This window comes from Pezoporus wallicus, unplaced genomic scaffold (genome assembly GCF_028554395.1).
Source record: "Pezoporus wallicus isolate ANWC-B61680 ecotype Strahan unplaced genomic scaffold, APGP_CSIRO_Pwel_v1 contig_14297, whole genome shotgun sequence".
In the NCBI taxonomy this organism is placed as follows: domain Eukaryota; kingdom Metazoa; phylum Chordata; class Aves; order Psittaciformes; family Psittacidae; genus Pezoporus; species Pezoporus wallicus.
Genome location: NW_026635483.1, coordinates 2974 through 17335, shown reverse-complemented (window position 1 = coordinate 17335; position 14362 = coordinate 2974). Strand labels below are relative to the sequence as shown.

Sequence of the window (14362 nt, the reverse complement as noted above, 5' to 3'; positions counted from 1 at the left end):
ACCCCCGTACCGGGCAGGGTGATGAGGGACACGAGGGGCACACAGGATGTGACCCCACTGGCATTCGGTGGCGCAGTCATTCCAGAGCCCGGCGGGTGATGGCGACAGTGGCTACGGCAGTCATGGCCCACGACCATGCCCCACGGCATGGGGCAGGGATGCCACCAACAGCCCCCACCCCAGCGCCAGGGCCACCCCGAGGGTCACCCCCAGCCCAGCGCCAGGGTCATGCAGGGACACGGGCCGGGGGTCAAGGGCAGGTCAAGGTCGCAGACGGGTTGGGGGTCGCGGTGGCTGTGCTGTGGCCGCTGTGACCGCAGTGGGGTGGGGCAGCGTTGGGGACATGATAAGGAGGGGAGGGAGACACCCCCATCGCCCCTCCCCCTCCGCCAGGAAGGAAACCCCCTCCCCCTGCAGGCACTGGCACCCCCTTCCTGCTGACGCCAATGGGGGACAGCGCTGTGGGGCAGGGACAGGCCATAGGTCAGGGACAGTGCTGTGGGGCAGGGACAGTGCTGTGGGGCAGGGGACAGTGCTGTAGGGCAGGGACATTGATATGGAACTGAGACAGTGCTATGGGGCAGGGACATCGCTAGGCCTCAGTGGGGCCCAAGGTACCTGGGTCCTCTGTGGGGCCTGACACTTCAGTGGGGCCTGGATGCTGCCGTAGGGCCCAAAGGCCTCAGTGGGGCATAGACACTGCCATGTGTTGCACGCACCTGGGTCCCATACAGGGTTACAATGGTGCTGTGGGGCTATGTGGTGCTATGGGGCCCTCTATGTGGCCTGCATTCCTCAGGGGGGCCTGGACTCTGCTATGGGGCACAGATATCTGGGTTCCCTATGGGCAGCCGCCACCGCTATGGGGCGCAGCCGTCTCCTTTCCCTCACCCCTTCTGTCCCCCCCCCGCTCTCGGTGGGGGAGGGGCGGGAGAGGGCGGAGGGGAGGGGCGCTTCCTGCCACGCGCAGGGCGCCTGCGGAGCCCCTGGGGGGGGGGTGGGGGGGGGGTGGGGGTGGAGCAGGAAAAGGAGAGGATTGCGCTGGCCCCCCCCCCCCCCTCAGGTCACGTGGGGTTGGGGCGAACCCGAAGCTGTTTATTTACAACGGGGGGGGGGGGGAGGGGGGGCGGAGGCTGTCGCTTGACGTCACCGTGATGTCATCGTGTCCTCATCTCCGTCCGCAGCAGGGCCAATGGTGGGAAGGGGAAGGGTCACGTGGGGGAGAGCATGGCGGTTACGTCAGGGGCGGGAGCGCAAGATAGCCAATCCCAGGAGCCCGGCCAGGCCTGCCACGCCCAGAGCCACGCCCCCAACAATGGCGGCTCCCAGGAGCCCGTCTGGGTGAGGGGAGAGACGTCACATGGGTCAGAGGTCACCCTGAGTGCTGGGGTGCACTAATGGGTCATTATAGGGTCTCTATGGATCTCTATAGGTCTCTATAGGTCTCCATGTGTATTTGTGGGTCACTATGGGACTCTATCAGTCACTACGGGGTTGCTATGGGTCCTTAAAGGTCATGCTATAGGTTTCTGTGTGTCTCTATGGGTCTCTGTGTCTCTATGGGTCTTGCTATGGGTCTCTATGTGTCTCTGTGGGTCTCTTTGGGTCTTGCTATGGGTCTCACCTCTCTTCATGCTGTCCCGGATGCGGCGCCGCAGCCGCAGCCCCTGCGTGTTCTGGGGCTCAGCCCTGAGCAGCCGCTCCACGTGCTCCAGAGCCCGCTCATACTCCTGCAGTGGAGCAGGGTCAGCTCCAATGTCCCATACCCCATAGCCATACGTCATATCCCATACCCATATCCTATATCCCATATCCATATTCCATATCCCATTCCCACATTCCATATCCCATACCTGTATCCCATATCCTATATCCCATATCCATATTCCATATCCCGTATCCATATCCCATTCCCATATCCCATACCTGTATCCCATTCCCATATCCCATATACCATACCCATACCCATATCCCATATCCAATACCTGTATCCCATACCCATATCCCATATCCTATATCCCATTTCCATATTCCATATCCCGTATCCATGTCCTCCACGGAGACGACGTCGTCGAATTCGGGATCCATCGCCACCCGGAAGCGGCGGGACCGGAAGTGACGTTCTGATAGCCGCGCCCCTTCGGCGCAGCGGCGCCACACCCGCCATGACGTTCCGGAAGTGGGCGTGGCCCTGGCGTTGCTGTGGCGACTCGTCAAGGTACCGCCCGCTGCTCTCCTATTGGCTGGGAGGGAAAAGGGCGGGGCGGAGGGGTCTGGGTCCCATCTGAGGTGTGCTGCGTCCATATTGGGGTGCCGGGGGGCTCCTGGGTACCCTGTCTGGGGTTCTGGGTCCCTATTGGGGTGCTGGGACCCTTTTTGGGGTGCCCCGTTTCTCATGGGTCCCATACTGGGGGTGCTGAGTCCCCTTTGGGGGGGCTGGGTCAATTATTGAGGGTCCTGGGACTTATTGTGTGTGCTGGGTCCCATACTGGGGGTGCTGAGACCCCCCCTGAGAGTACCTGGACCCACCATCGCCAGCAATAGGATGGGCACGGGTGGCCATGGAGGCACCATGGCGCCGGGGACACTGGGTGCCATGGCAACGGGGACAGCACGGCCACGGGGACACCCTGGTGTGGGGCCAAGGGGCACCGTGCCCCATAGGGCCACCATGGGGCCCCTGTGCCATGGGGGGGTTGTCACCCTCCACCTCCAAGGCCACCTGATGTCACCAGTGATGTCACCCATGACATCACCCGTGACCTTCCCCACCCCACAACCGCCCCTTTGGACCGCTGCCCCCGCCCCCCCCCCCCCCCCCCCCCAAAAACCTCGTGGAGGTCACGTGGTCAGGTATGGCCTTGGGGGGGGAGGGGGGTCCTTCCCCCCATGACGCCACGTGGTTAGGTGGGGGGTGGGCGGTGCCCCACTCCCTCCAATGAATGAATGAATGGGGAAGGGAGAGAGGTCACTGGGGGGTGACGGGGGGGTCACGGCCCCTCCTTCCACCCTCAAGCCCCGCCCCCTCCCCTCTGGTGCGGCGCGCGCGGGACCCGCGGGGTCAGAGGCTGCGGGAGCGCCGCGTGGTAATGACGGGGGGAAACGCGTGACGTCACGTGGCGTGACGTGGCGTGACGTCGGGGGGGATCACCCAATTCCAAACCCTGGGAGGGAGTGGGGTTCTGGGGGTGGTCCCCACCTTAATGACAGGAGGGACACACTTAATGGGGGGGGGGGACACCCCACTAGTGACCTGGGTGTATGGGGGGGTGTCCCATGTTCGGGGTCCTGGGGGGGGTACACGTGGTGATGTCCTTAAAGGGGACCCCCCTCTTTTATGACGTAATGAATGGGGGGATATCCAGTGTTGGGGAGTCCATAGGGGTGTCCCACATAGGGGGTCCGGGGGGGGGTGTCTCATACTGGGGGTCCCATCCCATTTCCTGTGTCCCTCACAGATGCAGTTGCTGCGGTTCTATGTACGGCCCGCCCCCCCCGAGAGGGTGGAGGGGTCTGAGGGGGCCCCCCCTGCACTGGGACTGGGATTGGGGTCCCCTCTGAAGCTCGCCCGAGCCGTGGAGCCCTCGGTCACAAGCGTCACCTGCGAGACCTGCTACTACCTGGCCTGGAGCGGTGCGGGGGCAATGGGGGGCACTGGGGATAATGGGGGGTATATGGAATATGGGGGGTGTTTGGGGTCAAGGGGGGGGTGTTTGGAGTCAAAGGGGGTGTTTGGGGGCAATGGGGGGCATTTGGGGGTCAATGGGGGTGTGTTTGGGAGTCAATGGTGGTGTTCGGTGCCTATGGTGGGGCTTTGGTGTCACAGTGGGGGTCCCAGCCTCGGTTCCCACAGGTGATGCCCCCCCGGACGCAAAGCAGGGCCGGATCCTGCGCTGGATCCTGGGGTCTCCCCTGGGGGGTGAAGACGAGGTGGCCCCTGAGAGCTTCCTGCAGCCTCATGGCCCCCATGTGCTGCTGGAGATCGGGCCCAGGTATAGACCATCCATGGGTGCTATGGGGTCCCATGGGTTCTATGGGGTTCCATGGGTTCTATGGGGTCCCATGGGTGCTCTTGTCCCAGGCTTGGGGTCTGCACAGCTGACTCCACCAACGCTGTGTCCCTGTGCCGGGCAGCTGGACTTGAACCAGTGCAGAGACTGGAGCGATCCCGGAGGCTCCTGCTGCAGGTGGGACATGAGCTATGGATACAGATATGGATATGGGATACGGATATAGATATGGGTATAGATATGCGATATGGGTATGGATATGGAATGTGGATATGGATATGGGATATGGATATGGGCTTGGGATATGGATATGGAATATCGGTATGGATCTGGGATATGGGCCGTGGGGTCTCCCCCTATGCCATGGGTGACCACTATGTCCCTGTTCCAGTTCACAGCCCCCCCCCCGGCAGGGGCCCTGGGGCGCCTGGGCAGGGTGCTGCGGGACCCAGTGACGGAGCAGCTCTACCCCGAGCCCCTGCGGAGCCTGGAGGTGCCAGCACGGCCCCTGCCTGTCACCACCATCGACGTCCTGGGCAGGGGGCAGCGGGCGTTGGAGGAGGCGGACACGGAGCTGGGTGAGGGCATGGGCGGCAATGGGGATATGGAGCGGGAATGGGACACAGGGGTCAATGGGGACGCTGCTGTCCCCAGGCCTGGCCTTTGACCCATGGGATGTGCAGTTCTACACCCGCCTCTTCCTCACTGCTGGACGTAACCCCACCACCGTGGAGTGCTTTGACCTGGCGCAGTCCAATAGGTGCCCCCTTACTCTGCCCTGTGGACCCTAAACCTACCCCTGGGGACCCTAAAACCTGCTCTGGCAGCCCTAAACCTGCCCTGGTCCTTCAGTGATGGTCCCCCATGACTGTGCCCCATTGCCCCCCCTTCTGCAGTGAGCACAGCCGCCACTGGTTCTTCAAGGGCCGGCTGGTGGTGGACGGGCGCGCGGAGCCGCAGTCGCTCTTCCAGCGCATCATGGGCACGCAGCGCTCCAGCAACACCAACAACGTCATCAAGTTCTCCGACAACAGCAGGTGGGGCTCCATACGGTCTCTATGGGGTCTCTGTGGGGTCTCTATGAGGCCTCTATGGGGCCACTACGGGGTGTCTATGGGGCATCTATCTGTTCTTTATGGGGCCTCTATGGGGTCTCTGTGGGGTGCCCCACGGCTGACCCCAGCTCCCCCACCCAGCGCCATCCGCGGGGCCGCGGTCTCTGCGCTGTGGCCACAGGACCCGGCCGGACCCAGCCCCTACGAGAGGAGAACCTCGATCCGTCACGTGACCTTCACCGCCGAGACCCACAACTTCCCCACGGGTCAGCGCGGGGCGTGGCCTCTGGAGGGAGCTTGGGAGGGGCGGGGTTGTATGAGTGGGCGGGGCTTTCTTTGTTCCCGCCCCTTACGTCTGGTCCCGCCCCTCAGCTGTGGCCCCTTTCAGTGGGGCCACCACCGGCACCGGGGGCCGTATCCGGGACGTGCAGAGCACCGGGCGCGGGGCCCACGTCATTGCCGGTACCGCGGGGTACAGCTTCGGCAACCTGCTCCTGCCCGGTAAGCACCACACGGGGGCCCCCCAGTACAGACCAAGGACCCCAGTACAGACACAGGGACCTCCAAAACCAGCCCTGGGTCCCCAAATACAGCTCCAGCACCCCCAAACCCCACCCCAGAACTCCAAAAGCAGTTTCAGAGACAGAGCTTCTGGGACCCCACCAAACCCCTCTGGAACCCCCTAAACACCACTGGAACCCCAAAAGAGCCCCCTTTTGCCTCCCCCCCCACCAGGCTATGAGCTGCCCTGGGAGGACCCGACGCTGCCATACCCCACGTCCTTTGCCCGGCCCCTGGAGGTGGCCATCGGTGCCAGCGATGGAGCCAGTGACTACGGCAACAAGTTCGGGGAGCCGGTGCTGGCTGGTGAGTGGGGACCCCCCGTGGGCTTGAGAGGACACCCAGAGACCTCCATGTTGGTGGCACCATTGGGGTGACAATGGGGGGGTGTCCCCAGGCTTTGCCCGCTCCTTCGGGCAGGTGCTGCCAGGGGGGCAGCGGCGCGAGTGGATCAAACCCATCATGTTCAGTGGGGGCATCGGGGCCATTGAAGACCAGCACGTGCGAAAGGAGCCCCCCGAGCCCGGTGAGACCCTCCTGGCACCCCCACCCCCACCCCCCCGTACCCCCAGACTCTATGGGGGGGGCTGGCGGTCTCACCCCTGTTCCCCCAACCAGGGATGCTGGTGGTGAAAGTGGGAGGCCCCGTTTACCGCATTGGCGTTGGGGGGGGCGCAGCCTCCTCTATTCAGGTAACGGGGGGGTCCCTAGGGGTGGGTTGGGGGGTCTCTGAGGAGGTGACCCATCGTCGCCATTGTGCCCCCCCCAGGTGCAGGGGGACAATTCAGAGGAGAGGGACGCGAGTGCAGTGCAAAGGGGGGACCCTGAGATGGAGCAGAAGCTGAACCGGGTGCTGAGGGGGTGCATCGAGAGCGGGGCAGGGAACCCCATCAGCAGCATCCATGACCAGGGCGCCGGTGGCAACGGTACCTGGATATGGGATACATGGGATAATGTGGGATATGGGGAATGGAGACATGAGGGCATGAAGATGTGGGATATGAGGGGTGTCCCCATCACCGCTGTCCCAGGGAATGTCCTCAAGGAGATCAGCGAGCCAGCGGGAGCCGTCATCTACGCCAGTCGCTTTGAGGTACCAACACCCCCCATAGCACCCCCATAGCACCCCCATCCCCTGCACCCCATCCATGGGTGCCCCCCACTGCCCCCGTGCGGTGACGGGGGTGCCGGCAGCGTGGGGACCCGACACTGAGCGTGCTGGAGCTCTGGGGGGCCGAGTACCAGGAGTCCAACGCGGTGCTGGTGCGGCCGCCATGCCTCGAGCTGCTGCAGCGCCTGGCCCAGCGTGAGCGATGCCCGCTCTGTGTGGTGGGGAGCATCACCGGGGATGGCAAAGTGAGATGTGGGGTGTGGGATATGGGGTATGGGGTAGGCGGTATGGGATATGGGGTATGGGATATGGGGTGTGCGATATGGGGTATGGGATATGGGGCATGGGATATGGGTATGGAGTATGGGATATGGGGTATAGGGTATGTGATATGGGGTATGTGATATGGGGTATGGGGATATGGGGTATGGGATACGGAGTATAGGATATGGGATAGGGGGTATGGGATTTGGGGTATGCGGTGTGGGATATGGGGAATGGGATATGGGGTATGGGTATATGGGGTATGGGATACGGGGTATAGGATATGGGATAGGGGGTATGGGATTTGGGGTATGCGGTGTGGGATATGGGGAATGGGATATGGGATATGGGGTATGGGATATGGGATGGGGGTATGGGATATGGGGTATGGGATAGGGGTATGGGATATAGGATATGGGGTATGTGATATGGGGTATGGGATATAGGATACACGGGGTATGGGATATGGGGTATGGTGAGCCCAGCCCCATGGAGCCCTGGCCCCCACCAGATTGTGCTTGTTGATGACCTTGAGGCGCCAGTGCCTGAGGGGGGGTCCCATAAGGGGCTCCCCACCCCAGTGAATCTGGATCTGGAGTGGGTGCTGGGCAAGATGCCACAGAAGGTGAGGGGACACAGGAGATATGGGGGACCCACTGTGGGCACCCCATGGGCTGGCACCTTGGGGACACCCCTGTGGTGGTAGAGATCTCCCATTGGGAGTGGGGGCACCCAATAGGGATGGGGATCGTGGTGCTGATGGGGACACCCAATGGGGTTGAGGTCACCATGGTAACGGAGACACCCAATGGGCCCCCCCGCAGGAGTTTGTGCTGCAGCAGGTGCGCCCCCCCCTGCGCCCGCTGGAGCTGCCCCCAGGGCTGTCGGTGCTGGAGGCGCTGGAGCGGGTGCTGAGGCTGCCGGCGGTGGCCAGCAAGCGCTACCTCACCAACAAGGTACCAAGGGGCACATCCCGTCACCCCACGGCATCCCTGGCACTCACCGGCACTGCTCCATGCCCCAACTGCTCCCTGCCCGCTGTGCTGCAGGTGGACCGCTCGGTGACGGGGCTGGTGGCGCAGCAGCAGTGTGTGGGGCCCCTGCACACACCGTTGGCCGACGTGGCCGTGGTGGCCCTGTCCCACTTCGACACCGTGGGCGCTGCCACGGCGCTGGGGGAGCAGCCCATCAAGGGGCTGCTGGACCCTGCCGCTGGTGCCCGCCTGGCCCTCACCGAGGCCCTCACCAACCTCGTGTTCGCCCGCGTCACCGACCTGCGCGTGAGTGGGGACAGGGGGGCCTGGGGGCAATGGTGGACATGGGGGAGATGCCACCACCACTACCCCATGGTCAATGGGGACACCGGCAAGGCCAGTACCCAGATACGGCCCATGAGGCTCCGTGGTGCTCACCGTGGCCACCAGGTCATTGTCACCCAGGTGCCACGGTCCCACCGTGGCCATGGACACCACCATGACCGCATCCCTATTAGAAGGGGGCTGTGCTCTTGTCACCACTGGCCATTGAGGTTGATGGCAGGAGGTGATGGGGGACAATGGGTGACCCATCCCCATTGTCCCCATTGTCTCCATTGTCATCATTGTCTTCAGGATGTCAAGTGCTCGGGGAACTGGATGTGGGGTGCCAAGACGGGCGCTGAGGGGGGGGCACTGGTGGCTGCCTGCGAGGGGCTGGTGGGGCTTCTGCACCACCTTGGGGTGGCCATCGATGGGGGCAAGGACTCGCTGAGCATGGCCGCACGTGTCGGCACTGACACCGTCCTGGCGCCTGGTGAGGCCATGGGGATGTGGGGGGGAGATGGGGGCTATGGAGGCATTGCCATAGGGAGAAACCTGGGGGTGATACCACCACCATGGTGATGCACCCATGTGTGCCTCACTGTGAACCCATGACCTTTGACCCCGGCAGGCACGCTGGTGGTCTCAGCCTATGCCGTGTGTCCCGACATCACGGCCACCGTCACCCCGGACCTCAAGTGTCCCGAAGGCAAAGGTGGGTGCAGGGGGGGGGCCCTATGGGTGCAGTGACCTCTGCTGGGTGCAGGGGTGTCCCTATGTGTGCAGTGACCCTGTGTTGGCTGCAGGGGCGCTGCTGTGGGTGCCGCTCTCTCCAGGCCAGCACCGCCTGGGGGGCACTGCCCTGGCTCAGGTCTTCTCCCAGCTGGGGGACGCCTGCCCCGACCTTGAGGACCCCAAAAGCCTCGAGGGGGCCTTCAGGGTCACCCAGAGCCTCCTCCAAGGTGGGTGCTGCCGGGGACAATGGGTGGGGGGGTTACAGGGGGCTGATGGGGATGGGGGAATTGCGTTGATCTGGGGTGCTATAGGGTGCCATGGGGTGCTCTGGGGTGTTCTGGAGTTTATGGTCTCCATGGGGTACTATGGGCTGCTATGGAGTACTATGGGCTCCATGGGGTGCTGTGGGGGTGCTATGGAGTGCTATGGGGAGGTGCTATGGAGTACTTTTGGGGGGCTCTATGGGGTGCCCCATGTGCCCATGTGGGGCAGAGCGGGCACTGAGCGCGGGGCACGACGTGAGCGATGGGGGGCTCCTCACCTGCCTGCTCGAGATGGGATTTGCTGGGAACTGCGGCCTCCAAGTGGAGCTGAGCAATGGGGACTCCGGAACCCCCAGTGAGTCCTGACCCCCTTCAGGACCCTATAGCCCCATATCCCATACCCCATACCCATAACTAGTACCCATGCCCCATAACCCATATCCATATCCCCATCCTCAGCTCTGTCTGTGCTCTTTGCGGAGGAGCCGGGGCTGGTGCTGGAGGTACCGGTGGGCTCCATGGTCCGGATCTGCCGCCGGTACCAGGAGCAGGGTGTGAGCTGCGTCCCCATCGGCCACAGCGGCCCCTACGGGCCCGATGCTGAGGTGAGTTGGTGCAGGGTCATGGGGGACATTGGGGGGATGCTGCAGAAGTGACCCCGTGGTGGCCTCAGGGAGACAGGAGGGTCAGGTACTGGTGTCCTCTTGTCCCATATCCCATGTTTCATATATCTCCTGTCCCCATATCCCACGTCCCATATCCCATACCCGTGGCAGGTCTGGGTGCTGGTGCCCATACCCATACCCGTGTCCCCCCTCCTTGCTGCAGGTGCGGGTGCAGGTGGGGGGCTTAGAGGTGCTGCGGGCACCCGTGGGCGCCCTGCGGGCACTCTGGGAACAGACGAGTTTCCGGCTGGAGCGGGAGCAGGCGGCAGCCGAGTGCGTGGAGCAGGAGGAGGCCGAGACCCGGCAGCGCCGGGGACCCTGCTATAGCCTCAGCTTCGACCCATGCCAGGAGCCCCCGCTGCTGCGACACATGGGTGAGGCCATGGGGGGCTGTGTGATCATGGGAGTCTATGGGGCAATGAGGAGTCTATGGGAGCAGTGGGGGTCTATGGGGTCATGGAGGGGTCTATGGGATTCTTTGGGTCTGCGTGACTCTATGAGCCTTTATGGGATCCTATGGGGCTCTATGGGACGCTATGGCGACCCAGGGGGTGACACCACTGTCCCCAGAGCTGCCGGGGCCACGCGTGGCTGTGCTGAGGGAGGAGGGCAGCAACGGGGACCGGGAGATGGCAGCAGCATTCCTCATGGCTGGATTCCAGGTGAGTATCCAGGGAGGCCTGTGTGTCCCCCCATGTCCTGGGGGGGAGGTGGGGTGGTCCCAGAGGTCCCTATTGGGGTGCCCCATGTCTGGATGCCCCCCAGGTTTGGGATGTAACCACTCAGGACCTGTGCTCGGGCTCCGCCACTCTCGATGGCTTCCGGGGGCTCGTCTTTGTCGGGGGGTTCAGCTACGGTGATGTCCTGGGCTCGGCCAAGGGTGAGAATTGGGTGGTGTCCGCCCCCCAGGACACCCCATTGCTGACAATGGGCTTCACTGACAATGGGGTGGGGTTGGGGGGCTCGGGGGGGGGGGGTGAGAGGGCACTGTTGGTTTTGGGGTGCCCCTGGGTTTTAGTGTCCCTAGATGGGGTAGTCTTTGTTGGGTGTCCCATTGGGGTCTCATTGGGGGTCCCTGACTGGGTCCCCTTGAGAAGTTCCTGTTGGAGGGGTCCTTGATCTGATCCCTGTTGGGGGGGGCCCATCGCGGGTCCCTGACCCGGTCCCGTTGCGGTCCCAGGCTGGGCGGCTGCGGTGCGTTTCCACCCACGGGCACGGGGGGCGTTGGAACGGTTCCGGCAGCGTCCGGACACCTTCAGCCTCGGCGTCTGCAATGGCTGCCAACTGCTGGCGCTGCTGGGCTGGATCGGGCCCCCCCAAGGTGCGGGGGCTGGGGTGGGACATCCATGGGTGGGGGGGGTCTCTGGGTCGGGATATCCCATGTATGGGGGGGGATCCTGGGTCGGGGTATCCCATGTATGGGGGGTCCTGGGTCGGGGTATCCCATGTATGGGGGGGCTCCTGAGTCGGGGTATCCCGTGTATGGGGGCGCTCCTGAGTCGGGGTATCCCATGTATGGGGGCGCTCCTGAGTCGGGGTATCCCATGTATGGGAGGGGTCCTGAGTCGGGGTATCCCATGTATGGGAGGGGTCCTGGGTCGGGGTATCCCATGTATGGGGGGGGTTCTGGGTCGGGGTATCCCATGTATGGGGGGGGTTCTGGGTCGGGGTATCCCATGTATGGGAGGGGTTCTGGGTCGGGGTATCCCATGTATTGGGGGGGTCCTGGGTCGGGGTATCCCATGTATGGGGGGGGTTCTGGGTCGGGGTATCCCATGTATGGGAGGGGTTCTGGGTCGGGGTATCCCATGTATGGGGGGGGTCCTGGGTCGGGGTATCCCATGTATGGGAGGGGTCCTGGGTCGGGGTATCCCATGTATGGGAGGGGTCCTGGGTCGGGGTATCCCATGTATGGGAGGGGTTCTGGGTCGGGGTATCCCATGTATTGGGGGGGTCCTGGGTCGGGGTATCCCATGTATGGGGGGGGTTCTGGGTCGGGGTATCCCATGTATGGGGGGGGTTCTGGGTCGGGGTATCCCATGTATGGGGGGGGTCCTGGGTCGGGGTATCCCATGTATGGGAGGGGTCCTGGGTCGGGGTATCCCATGTATGGGAGGGGTCCTGGGTCGGGGTATCCCATGTATGGAAGGGGTCCTGGGTCGGGGTATTCTGGGGGGGGGTCCTGGGTCGGGGTATCCCATGTATGGGAGGGGTCCTGGGTCGGGGTATCCCATGTATGGAAGGGGTCCTGGGTCGGGGTATTCCATGTATGGGGGGGGTCCTGGGTCGGGGTATCCCATGTATGGGTGTGACCACTGGGGTGGGGGATTCCCCTAAAGGGGGGTAGCCTTGCGGTGATGTCACGCCATCACGCAGAGGCGGGGGCGCCCCCTGCTGTCGCGCTCTGTCCCAACCTGTCACGACGCTTCGAGTCGCGATTCGTGACGGTGCGGGTGGAGCCGGGTCCGGCGCTGATGCTGCGCGGGATGGAGGGGTCCTGCCTCGGCGTCTGGGTGGCGCATGGGGAAGGTGTGTGCGGGAGCGCTGGGAGCGCTGGGTGGTTACTGGGAGGCACTGGGCGGGGGTCGCGCTGCGGGGTCTCTCACTGCTGCCCCCCGCAGGCCGATTCCAGTTCCGAGAGCCGGGCGCGCTGGCGGCAGCGCTGGGTGTGGGGCTGGTGCCGTTGCGCTATGTGGACGATGCGGGGCGCCCCACGAGCCGCTACCCCATGAACCCCAACGGCTCCGGCGGTGCCGCGGCCGCGCTCTGCTCCCCATGCGGCCGCCACCTCGGGCTGATGCCGCACCCGGAGCGCGGTGTCCGCACCTGGCAGTGGCCCTGGTGGCCTCCGGCGTGGGGCAGCCCCACGGCTGCTGTGGGGCAGGAGGCCCCCTGGAGCCGCATGTTCCAGAACGCCTGCGAGTGGTGCCTGCGCTGGCCCCACGGCGAGCAGTGAGGGAGCCCGTGCCCCATATGGCTGCCCCATAGAGAGACTGCACCCATAGACAGACACACAGATGGACCTGCTCCATGACTCTTCCCCACACCCCCAGCACTGACCAATGGGAGTGACCCCATCTCCCCCTCGACCAACCGGAAGCAGAGGATGTGGAGGGGGCGGGGCCTATAATAAAGCTCTGGATGCAGCCAAGTTGGGGAGTGAGGAATCAATGGGGGAGCAGGGGTGGGTTGGGTGCATGTGGGACCCCTTTCCCCTCACCCCCATTTGTTCCTCCCGTCCCCCAGCCCCAAATCCCATTCGAATGAGCCCAAAAGGTGTCAGGGGTGTCTCTATGGGTCCCTATGGGGCTCTATAGGGCTCTGTGGGTCCCTATGGGGCACTCAGCTGTCAGTGGCTGCTGTCACAGCCATCACTCCCCACCAGCGCCATTGGGAGCGCTCGGAGCCGCTTCCCCACAGCGGCATCTGCACTGGGGGGAGCACTTGGGGGGGGGGTCTTAGGCGGAACCGGGAGGTAATGTGAGGCAATGGGGGAGTAATAGGCAGTTAGTTAATGGAGGGTAAAGGGTGGCAATGGGGGGCGGTAATAGGGAGTTAACAGGCTCTATCCACTGGGTTGGAGAGATCTGAGCTTGTCTGAATGGGGCTGGACTGGGCTTAATGGCAGAAAATTTTGCTGGGCTGGGCTGAACTGGGCTTGAAGTGGCTGATCAGGTCTTGGCTGGGCTGGGCTGAGCTAAACTGGGCTGAATTGTGCTAAACTGGGCCTAGTGGGGCTCAACTTGTCTGGGCTGAGCTGGAGTGGGCTGGGCTGTAAACTGGGCTGAACTGGGTTAAACTGGGCTGGGACAAGCTGGACTGGGCTAAACTGGTCTGGACTGAGCTGGTCTAAACTGTACTACATTGGGCTGGGAAGGGCTAAAGTGGGCTAAAGTGTACTGGGGTGGGGTGAGCTGGACTGGTCTAAACTGTGCTGTGCTGGGCTAAACTGGCCTGGACTGGCCTAAATTGGGTTTAACAGTGCTAAACTGATCTGGACAGATGTGAATTGGGCTAAACTAGGCTGAACTGGTCTAAACTGCTGGGCTGGGCTGAAGTGGGCTAAAGTGGGCTCAACAGGGCTAAGGTGTGCTGGAGTGGTCTCAATTGTGCTAAACCCTGCTGAACTGTGCTAAATTGGTCTGGTCAGGTCTGAATTGGGCTAAACTGAGCTGAGTGTTCTAGGCTGGGCTGGGCTAAACTGGCCTGGGCTAAATTGATCTGAACAGGGCTAAACCGGTCTGAATTGGGCTAAAGTAGGCTGGGCTAAACTGGAGCGGACTGTGTGAAAGTTGTCTGCGCTGGGCTAAAGTGGGCTAAACAGGCTGGGGTGAGCTGGAATTGGCTGGACAGGGCTAAAGTGGGCTGGGCTGAACTGGGGTGAAGTGTCTGAAGTGAGA

At 63.3% G+C, this 14362-nt stretch overlaps 1 protein-coding gene across 1 annotated transcript; it reads left to right on the top strand.

The window, feature by feature from the left end:
• Positions 1 to 3041: 3041 nt before the first annotated feature.
• Positions 3042 to 13113, top strand: PFAS (phosphoribosylformylglycinamidine synthase). Its single transcript, XM_057431275.1, has 29 exons — positions 3042 to 3086; positions 3459 to 3633; positions 3854 to 3992; positions 4082 to 4187; positions 4402 to 4588; positions 4665 to 4770; positions 4907 to 5047; positions 5207 to 5331; positions 5438 to 5566; positions 5801 to 5932; positions 6024 to 6152; positions 6245 to 6318; positions 6396 to 6552; positions 6658 to 6719; positions 6821 to 6982; positions 7513 to 7626; positions 7826 to 7957; positions 8051 to 8281; positions 8612 to 8792; positions 8931 to 9014; positions 9106 to 9261; positions 9527 to 9652; positions 9757 to 9902; positions 10126 to 10336; positions 10533 to 10624; positions 10728 to 10842; positions 11143 to 11283; positions 12339 to 12491; positions 12584 to 13113. Exons 2-29 carry the CDS (start codon positions 3459 to 3461, stop codon positions 12916 to 12918), a joined length of 4041 nt encoding a protein of 1346 aa, XP_057287258.1. The 5' UTR covers positions 3042 to 3086; the 3' UTR covers positions 12919 to 13113.
• The last annotated feature ends 1249 nt before the right edge of the window (positions 13114 to 14362 follow it).